The 9,796-nt window shown below is 37.1% G+C and overlaps 1 protein-coding gene across 1 annotated transcript in view; it reads left to right on the top strand.

Annotated features, from left to right (window-relative positions):
* Positions 1 to 211: 211 nt before the first annotated feature.
* The window catches only part of LOC104463054 (vacuolar protein sorting-associated protein 13B-like), a gene marked incomplete at its 3' end in the record, with an annotated part of 52,066 nt that continues 42,481 nt past the window's right edge, over positions 212 to 9,796 (top strand). The window contains exons 1-2 of the mRNA XM_010075232.1: positions 212 to 295; positions 3,501 to 3,648. Of these exons, the coding sequence (XP_010073534.1) occupies positions 212 to 295; positions 3,501 to 3,648 (232 nt within the window). The remainder of the gene's footprint in view (positions 296 to 3,500; positions 3,649 to 9,796) is intronic.

The following is a 9,796-nucleotide window of genomic DNA, read 5'->3' as shown; positions in this document are numbered from 1 at the left end:
GAGGTAGATCCTCCTTGTTGCAGCTCATTCTGGCACAGCTTGGACAGTCTTGCAGCAGAGGTGAGTATTCGTCTCTGGGGCAGATAATGATTGCATGATAGTGATCTTAGATGTTCACAAAACACCGTGTCTGGAGCAGAACTGCCGTCTGTCCCCGTTCCAAAGACTTCATTAATTTTTCTTCCTGCTTTCTGTGCGCAAGCTACTACACATGCATACATCGGTCAGTGTGCACCCAGCGTCCTCACTGCGTGGGATAGCTGAGTTTGGTGTCATTGCAAAGCTGGCAACCCAGGTCTGGGCTGAGGCTTCTGGATTTGACATTTCACAAGCCAGTGCTTCATTTTTTCCTTTAGTAATAATATTTAAGTTCCTATCTTGGAATATTCTTTTGCCTGTGGTTTGTCGTCAGGGAGTTGACTGTATGGGCATCCCTCAAATGAGAGTTACAGTTACAGTTGGTCATGTTTTCTTTAGAAAGCATTTCTCATGTTCCCAGATCCTCTTCAGCCTCACACTCATGGGAGGTGATAATTCAGAAATAAAATATTAAATTACTGAAAATCCAAAGTAAAATAAAGTATTAATTTATTCTACCTGGGATGAGTTTCCACTAGACCTCTTTAAAGGATATTTTAGCTTTAGTTAGTTGGCGTATCTCCACGTAAATCAGGAAATACTTTGAGCTTGGTTATTTTTGACAGGTTGTTTTTTTGCTGTTATTGTTCTGTGCCGTTCTCTGATTTAAGATCTTTATTATTTCCAAAGTCATGTTGACTGTATGGTATGAAATAAAATAAAGAAATAAAAAATCTGTATCTGTTCATCCTTTTTACATGCATAAATAGCATATATGGATGTGTGGGGTTTGTGTACACAGGTAGCTTTCCTGTAGTATTTTAGGCATCGCTTAAAGTGTTACGTGTAATAATTATACTAGAAAAGTAGTAAATTTTCTTATTTTGAGTAGCATGAATTATTATTAGTCTAGTATTCAGTGTATAATAGCCACAAAACATTATTGCACTGATAAAACTGTGGTCAGTGTTCTAGGACAGAATCTGATTTTGACTTGGTGTCAACAAAACCGTCTCATATAAATGTTGCCGTAGTTCCATAACTTTATTAAATGTTCTCTATTTATCTTTGTTATAACATTACCAGTTATAACCATAAAGCTTACATCCCAAGTAGGTGTGTGTTAAACTGTTAAACTTTACTACTTTTTTTTTTTATCACTGGCTTTTTGGATTCTTGTGATTAAATGCCTATGATAACACTTCCCTGCAATTTCTCCTTTCCCATCAGATTCATCTTCTCGTACAGCTGTGGGGCTCTTGTCATCTGCTATTTCCCAAGCCACAGTTTCCTCATCAGTTTGTGGCTAAAACCCAAATCTTGATGATCCTTTTCCATCTAGTTCAACGCTGATCTTTCATCTTCTGCATTCTTTTAACCAGAAATCTTTTTGCCAAAAACCTGACAAGATTGTACTGGGCGTCATCAACAGCAACATCAGGCTTGATTTCAGGCAGCAAAGATGAAACAGCTGTTTCATTGTCCAGATCAGCACTCAAACAGTTGATAGTTGGTCATAATTTTTTCCAGCTTTGTCTGGCTGCGATAGCCTTGATGTTTTTCACTGTATGACTAGTGGTGTAACTTATATGTTGCTGATCTATTTCTTCGGTGGTGCAGAAATAGTTACAGTATTTCTTTGGACAGTATTTCTATCCTATTGTCTTTTGTACTATCTTCTATTGTCTGTGTTTCTTCTTCTTGCTCCACTTTGGCACGTCAATGTTCCTGCAGTGTTACATCCAGGATTGCCAAATCATAGCTCAACAGTTGCCTTCATGGGAAAGCTGTAGTTGGCTTTGCCTTGGGAAAGGTTGTATCCGATAAACTGCTAAATTTTGAAAATAAGTGATGTCATGTGTCTAACAAAAGTTTACAAAACTGGAGACTCTATGCATGTGGGAAGTATTTCTGTGGTGTAAAACTTGTCTTTTCAAAGCTGATGGGGTTTTTTGTTGTTGTTATGGCTAGAGGACACCAAAGTGTCATCTCACTGTATTCCAGAATGACTTTTTTTTAGTGCTTTTGGAGACAAAGCTGTTGAGTGTACATGCAGAGGGAGGACGAGGGAGTTCTGTTTGTCATTGACATTAGTGTTTTCCTATTAACTTTGCGTACCCCTGTATATAGAAGTTGATTGTTTTCACTGGAGTAGGATTAATTAGTTGATTGTCTTTCTTATTTGAATTTACTTTTATAGTGGAAAATGGTGAGGGTGTTTGGAAGTCATTTTCCTTCAATTAAGTGATTTTTCTGTTTGTTTTGGGGTTTTGTATGTGTGCAAGTGTTGCACACTGTTTGATTCAGTGATCTGGTTTCTATTGGAGAAAATTTACAAGCAAGTTGCCCGCCTCACACGAATGTGTTTCCCACAGAGATTCCTAATGCAACGTGTGAGGTTTCTCATTACCCAGCTATATGGATTACATTTTCTCTCCAATACCAAGAAAATTAAATTACACAAAAATTGATTAAGATGCATGCAATCCTAATGTCTGATCTCTAGAAAAAAAAAAAAATTTGTCATCTTTAAGTGATAACCCTCTGCAAAAATCAATGGTAGAAGTATTCTGCTTTTGTCAGCTGGGATACATCTACAACTTACGTAGCAGCTAATACTGCAGCAAAGTGTTAGCAGCCAACTGTACAGCAAAATTGAGGATCCCATTTTTTAAATTATTTTGTCTTTTCTAGCTTGCATAAGTAAGATAAGTAAGAACAAGGCTAATAGACTGTATTCTTCTGTGGACCTCCAGATCCAGAACCCGTGGGGATTAGTAGACATCACTCTTTTCTAACCTTTAAAGTAGGGATGCAGGATTTCAACTAGATTTTAATGCCTTCAGTTTTGTTTAACAATATTGTATTTTGAGCAGTTTGTCATTTATTGATATGCTTGAAAGACAAAACAATTGAAAATCAGTAGTGGTCAGAATTAAAATTTATATTTAAAATGTGAGGAACAAATATAATAATGTATAAATAACAATGCATCTTTTCTTTTGGAGTTTAATGAAGGTTGATAAGTTTCTTTGCAAAACTTCGAGATCTTCATGTCTGGCTAAAATTTTCCAGATTTCATTAAACTTTTAGATAATTATTTTGCTTTGGTGATCATCCAGGTTTCTTCATGTGCATTCTGACTGGCTAACAAGCATGGTATTGTAAGTTAATAAAGTCTTTTTTGTTGTCATAGAGCTTTTCTTCAGACTAACAGGACTAAAATGAAGAATTGCAAGTGCATGTCTGAATGTAGCATTTCATAAATTGTTTTCAGAATACATGTGCTTCAATCATGGTTTCAAGTTGTCTTGTGTACATTTCAAAATATGTAGTTTAAGACATGCTTATCATGACTATTTCATAATTCAATATTAATGTGTTTTGCTTTGTGAACCTCTCAAAACCACTTTTTTTTCTAGCAGTCTGTAGGAACTGTTCCCCTTGGTGTGTCAGTAACTCGAAAGAAAGAGGATGAAGCATCAGTTGGAAGTGCACCTTTGGCGAGGCAGCAATCAAATCAAGCCTCTGAGTATGCCAGCAGTCCTGTCAAAACAAAAACAGTAACAGGTATGATCACTTAATTGAAACTAGACATTCTGCCTTTGCAACCTCCCTCAATAACATGCATCCACGATTGAACAGCATCGGCTGCGCAGATATTATGGAACAACTTTTGAGTTCTAAAGAAATATTCTCCCAGCAAATGGCAACTTTTTAATTAAAAATAATCAAACTTGCAATTTTGAAGTATATGTTTAATTTTATTCTCATTTTCGTTTAGGTACTATCTTTGGGGCCCTGATAGTTTTGTGTAATACATTTTCTAAAATGAGATAAAGGAGATGTGATTTCAGTAGAATATCTGCTATTTGCCTTGATATTTAAGTCCATAATTTTATCATACTGTATGCACTGTGATTAATCTCTTTCAGTCAGTCTGTTCACATCGCTTAGTCTGACATCTGGAAGTCAAGATCTGTACATAAACAGTTAAAATTCACTGTTGTCAAAATCACTCTCCCATAGAAAATGCATTTGTTGGCACTTCTGTTTCTGGAGTTCAGTAAATTATTACATTTAGAAATATCTCCAGGCCACTTAAGAGGGCTGAAGTTAAACTTTGTTATCACTGATAAAGACTATATGGCTTTCTAGGCTATTTATAGTGCTGTCTGCATGTAGGAAAGTAGGAGATCATCCCAAAAAAAGTGACTGTCCAGCTAAGACCTTTAGTAATCGTTCTGAAAGATACTGAACAAATTATCTTTTCCTTTGCATTTGTGTTTATTTCCAGAAAATCATTAAGTACTTCAAGATGTTATCTGCTGAAACTGAGATTACAGTCTTGTCCGTTAGTGGTAGGGTTTAATTATTATTTTGAGATTTAAAAGGACTAAAACCAGAAAATCTGTTTGCTGAATATTGTGTGGGTTGCCGTGTTATCACTGGTAGTAAAACAATGGATTCATTGCTAAGACTACTTTCTGCTTAATTTATTTTACCATTTATGGTTCTATTTTTACCATTCATGTATGAATTTTCTTTATTTTCTGCCTGGAAAGACTGTACTAAGTATATACTTCTCCTAACTGTATTGAACATCTGTTCTGCTATATCAACATCAGAAATGATATGATTTGCTTCTTCTTGAGGTTGATTTTACCTGTGCCAGTCAACAAAGCACAAACAGGTAATTCACTAGAGAAACTTTTGTAATTTTGAATATTTGACATTCAAACCCAGCTATTTGCATGAAGAGATGATAATTAGTTTGTGTTAATTACCAGTGTGCAAAAGTATGCATGTAGTCTGCAGAAGTAGTATTGTACTTGAGTTTTGAAAATTAGTGTCTGGTACCTGCTCAGCTTGGTAGCCAGTCTTGTTCTTCAGTCTTGGTTATTCTTCACCTTGAATGTTATCTTTTCTGCAGTAATGATCCCACCAGAATAGTCTCCTAAAAGAAAATGTTATTGTTCAAAAGCTAGAAATGCCATGAATATCAGCGTTGCTGTTGTTTGGGTTCTGTGTGTGTGAGTGCAGAATTGATAAAATTATAAGTTAGAACTAATGTCCTAAAAGCAAAAGAAGGATTTCTGTGCATCTCCGCTTCTTCCACTTTTTAATTTGAAGTCGACATCAAGATGTGTTTTCAATTACTTAGTGCAACCCACATTGCTCCAAAAATGAAAAGTTCATTTTTAGGTTTCATTTATGTTTACTACTGCTTACTTCACTCGTTCAGTTTATCAAATAAGTTTAACCTAAATTTGGGGGGTTTTTTTTGTGATTAAGCAGATATTTGGCTTCTCTCTAAAACAATTTCATTGCCTAGAGTGGGATACTAAGAAATGAACTAGTGAGTAAGCATTTTGTTTTTTGAGTTAGAAAATAAGATATTACTAAATTTTTTTTAATTAATTCTCAACTGTTAAAAGTTTATTGAAAAAGTTACTATTTTTTGAGATGAACCTACATACAGCAGAGGTCTGTTTTGTTTGGTTTTAGATATAGCGTGCCTGACATTGCTGGTTTGAAGGCCAGCCTGTGTTTTCAAATGTTTACCTACTTGTTATACTCTAGAGATAAAATACTAGGTGTAGTATACCTGAAGTATTCAAGATAAAGTATCCTTTCTTTCACTGTTTTTTTACGGGTATATAATATGCTGGAATATCACGAATGGGTGACTAGCTTATTAAACTAAAAATAGAGTGTCTGTGATTCTTCTCCTTTCTAATTTTTCTGGGTCCCTTTCTCCCACAATTTTTCATTTTATTTCCTTTCTTTTAATTTCACCTCCTTTCTGTCTGAGTTTTTTCATTATTTGTGTCACCTTTTCAAACCAGGAATACCACACTGATTATACATCTAAGACCTGTAATGCTGCCAATGCTACAAAAGCATTCAAGGTAAAAGGGGCAACGATCCTTATGCGCCTTGTATTTCTTCATCATCAAGCCTCTAGCTACAGATGCCTTAAGTTGGCAGAAAACTGAGACTCCTACATTGATAGCAAGCACCTATGCATAGTCTTTGGAGATTGAAAGAGGTTGTATCTTAAAATCATGCTACTCAGGTGGTGATTTTGAATTTACCCTTTTCAAGTCTGGCATGATCTCAGCGGTCGCTCCCTTGAGAACTGCTAGAAACCAACCCTGTGTATTAAATGAAACCAGTTTGTAATCACAGCTGTAAAATGATTTAAAACATTGATCTTGAGTTCACTTTATTAGTTAATGGCTGCTGAGACCTTGCCAAAAATGAAGCATGGGAAAAGAGCAAAACTGCTACTTATATGGTATCTATCTGTAAAACTCCAAGGTTTCTGTTTTTAAGTCTTAAATTGTAGTTATTTATAAATCTCCTTAACCACAGAGGCTTCAAAACCAGAGTAAGATAATAGAATATGTGGTTTAATTTTTGTATAATGTGGCTGTGAACAAGCAACGTCATAAAGAAAGAATATTTTTTTTTATTTACCTCAATTCTTCCATCTACCTGCTTCTCCTATGCACAGTAATGCAGCGTTTCCCTGTTAATTCAATGAGAAGTGGACTGGTACCCAGGCATAGAATTATAGCTCTTCTGTCTGGGCGGTGGCAAAATTACTGCTATATGTCTGTATAAATATGTAATATATAGAGAGGGAACGTAACATACCTATACAGAGAGATGATATGGGCTGCAGTAGATAGACAGGGCAGTATTTGAAAGATGTCCTGTGCACATTTTTGAATACTGATTAAAGCCAAAAAAGTCTGTTTTCACAGTTTCAAGATGGGTGCTTGTTCTTCACTAAATTAACTTGTAGATTTAATTAATATTGAGTTATTAAATTATTATAATTATATTCACGTTAAAAAAAATATAACAACATTTTTGTGGGAGACATGGACAGTGGGATCGAGTGCACCCTCAGCAAGTTTGCCGATGACACCAAGCTGTGTGGTGTGGTGACACGCTGGAGGGAAGGGATGCCATCCAGAGGGACCTGGACAGGCTGGAGAGGGGGGGCTGTGCAAACATCATGAAGTTCAACAAGGCCAAGTGCAAGGTCCTGTGCCTGGGTCAGGGCAATCCCAAGCACAAACACAGGCTGGGAGGAGAGTGGGTAGAGAGCAGCTCTGAGGAGAAGGACTTGGGGGTGTTGGCTGATGAGAAGCTCAACATGAGCTGGCAGTGCGCGCTTGCAGCCCAGAAAGCCAATGGTGTCCTGGGGGCATCAAAAGAAGCACTAGCAGCAGGTTGAGGGAGGTGATTCTCTCCCTCTGCTCTGCTCTCGTGAGACCCCACCTGCAGTACTGCATCCAGCTCTGGAGTCCTCAGCACAGGAATGATATGGACCCGTTGGAGGGGGTAACCAGGGAAGGGCCACAAAAGTTATTGTCCTAGATGGCCTTTACCTTTATATTCTCTGTCTTGTGTAAATTGTCAGATTTCTAATAAGGACAGAGCTTCTGTTGCCAATTTCTGCCTTCTTTACCCTGCTTACTTGTTTTCCCAGAGCTTGTAGAAACCTAGTATCTTTGAGATATTTATCCTGTCAAATTTGATTTGTATTGACCACCAAATGCAAAAGGAATTGGAGGACAAGAAAATGAATTGCATGCATATACGTAGAGTGTTGCATAAGCCTCCTTTCTATAGGAAACCAGGCAAAGAAAGATCCCCACCTTTCCTTTCAATCACTTCCTAACGTTTGATACTGTAAATATAATAACACACTTAGTGTAGCTGGAAGTCCTTGGTTGTTATGGGAAGTGTTAGTAATTCGATTTTGAAAGCTTTAATCAAGTCATTCTTAAAATTCCTTCAAAGTATACACAAGATATTTCTGAACCACTATTAAATACTTCTCCACAAAAGTGGAGAGGAAGCTTTAAACGTAGACATCTCCGTTTTATTTAGACCCACTGATTCTGTGGTAGTGTTTTTATTTGAAGTTTCATCTTAAGTTCATAAACTTTCTGTTGAGTACAGTGTGCCAGAATATGACCTGTACTTAGCAAAACTGGATGCAGTTACTGATTTAGTTTTTTTTTTTTTCCTGAAGTACAACTACAATGCTGAACTAGATTCCTGCTAAAATGAGCTCTTGGAATGCAAAAAACTGGCAAATGTGAGAGAAGTCTGGCTGGTGAGAAATCAATGGATTATCTAAAGTATTTGAATTAGTAGGTCACTATTTCTGCTCAATGAACTGAACAATTATCGTTTATTCATGCCTGCTATGAAGTGTATGACTGACGATTTATTTGGGAAGATGAATGAAATTAAATAGACGCTAAATAGGCAAAGTAAAATACAGGAATTTGAATCTGACATGCATTTACCTAGGGTGCCTGAAAATACTAGGGTTTTTATGTTTTTATAAAGGGGAAGGATTCTTGGAAGGATTGTTTAAAAGGGAGGTCTCCAAGCCCAGGTGATTTATAGTAACTTTTTTTAAATGGCTGGACAGTCATACACCTATATTGAGAATTAATCATTGAGTTTTCATAGCTAGTAAAATGTTTGACTTTTCTGTTAGGATGGCATAATTTCTTCAGTTCAGCACGTGGATTTCAAAAAATCAGTAACACAAAGCCAATGCAGTATGTCAAACAGGCTTTCTGATGGAGAAACCCAAAGCTGAGAGAGAAAGAATGAGTGTTTATTTCTAGATTATATTTAAAAGACTAAGGAACTTTCAGTGTATTTTTTAAAAGGCACCAAACTAGGCAGAATTCTTCCTGCAGGTACCAGGGAAGTTCTTGCAAATCCAAAGGCTGAAATTCTTGCTTCATAGTATAAAATTTATTTGGAGAGTGGTAGGCGATATGAAGATAAATTCAGGCATGGAGTTTAGATGTGAACACACATATAACACGTTTTTGTAATTACTAATATAGTAGCTCAGTTTTGCCTGTGAAAGGCTGTTATTGATTTGGACGAAAGTGTCAGTCCTTTTTTTATTTTTATTCCCAGAACTAAGTAGGTATTTTTTTGCCAGAAAGAGTGCAGCAATCATTAAGAATTTAGTGGGAGAAAATGCTGACCATAGCCATTCCCTAGCCAACCCCCACTTTCACACAGAAAGATTTTGCTTGCACAAGAAGGGTAATATCACATTTGTCTTTGTTTACTGACATATGTTTACTCTTTAAAAAGGCATGTTGGTTAAAAAAGTCAAAAGCCTCTGTATTTTAACACTTATTCTGCTGCTCGCTCAGTTAATGATTATTCTAATTTAGTCACTACACCTCTGCTGCCATTTCCCTGGGTAAAAAGCTCTGCCTAGCTGTCAGGGACTTTGTGGCTCAATTATCATCTTGATTGCTACAAGTAATGGATTATCTGCACTGTTAGTTGAGTAGAATACAAAAATGCTCAACGCCAAGTAAAGAAATTACTTATGCAGAGACTGTTCAGTATGTGAGCAAATGGGGAAAAAAAAAAAAAAAGCATGGACCATCTGCTGGATAAGGAATTGGCTGGATGGTTGCACTCAGAGAGTTGAGGTCAACGGCTCAGTGTCCGAATGGAGACCAGTGACGAGTGGCGTTCCTCGGGGACGGGCGCTGGGACCGGTGCTGTTTAACATCTTTGTCGGCGACAGGGACAGCGGGACGGAGTGCACCCTCAGCAAGTGTGGCACCAACACGGAGCTGTGTGGTGCAGGGGAGGTGCTGGAGGGAAGGGATGGCATCCAGAGGGACCCGGGCAGGCTGGAGGG

The sequence above is a fragment of the Pterocles gutturalis genome, unplaced genomic scaffold, assembly GCF_000699245.1.
Source record: "Pterocles gutturalis isolate BGI_N339 unplaced genomic scaffold, ASM69924v1 scaffold12562, whole genome shotgun sequence".
NCBI classification, from domain to species: domain Eukaryota; kingdom Metazoa; phylum Chordata; class Aves; order Pterocliformes; family Pteroclidae; genus Pterocles; species Pterocles gutturalis.
Note: the sequence above shows the minus strand (reverse complement) of the source record. Positions and strands in the feature narration are given on the sequence as shown.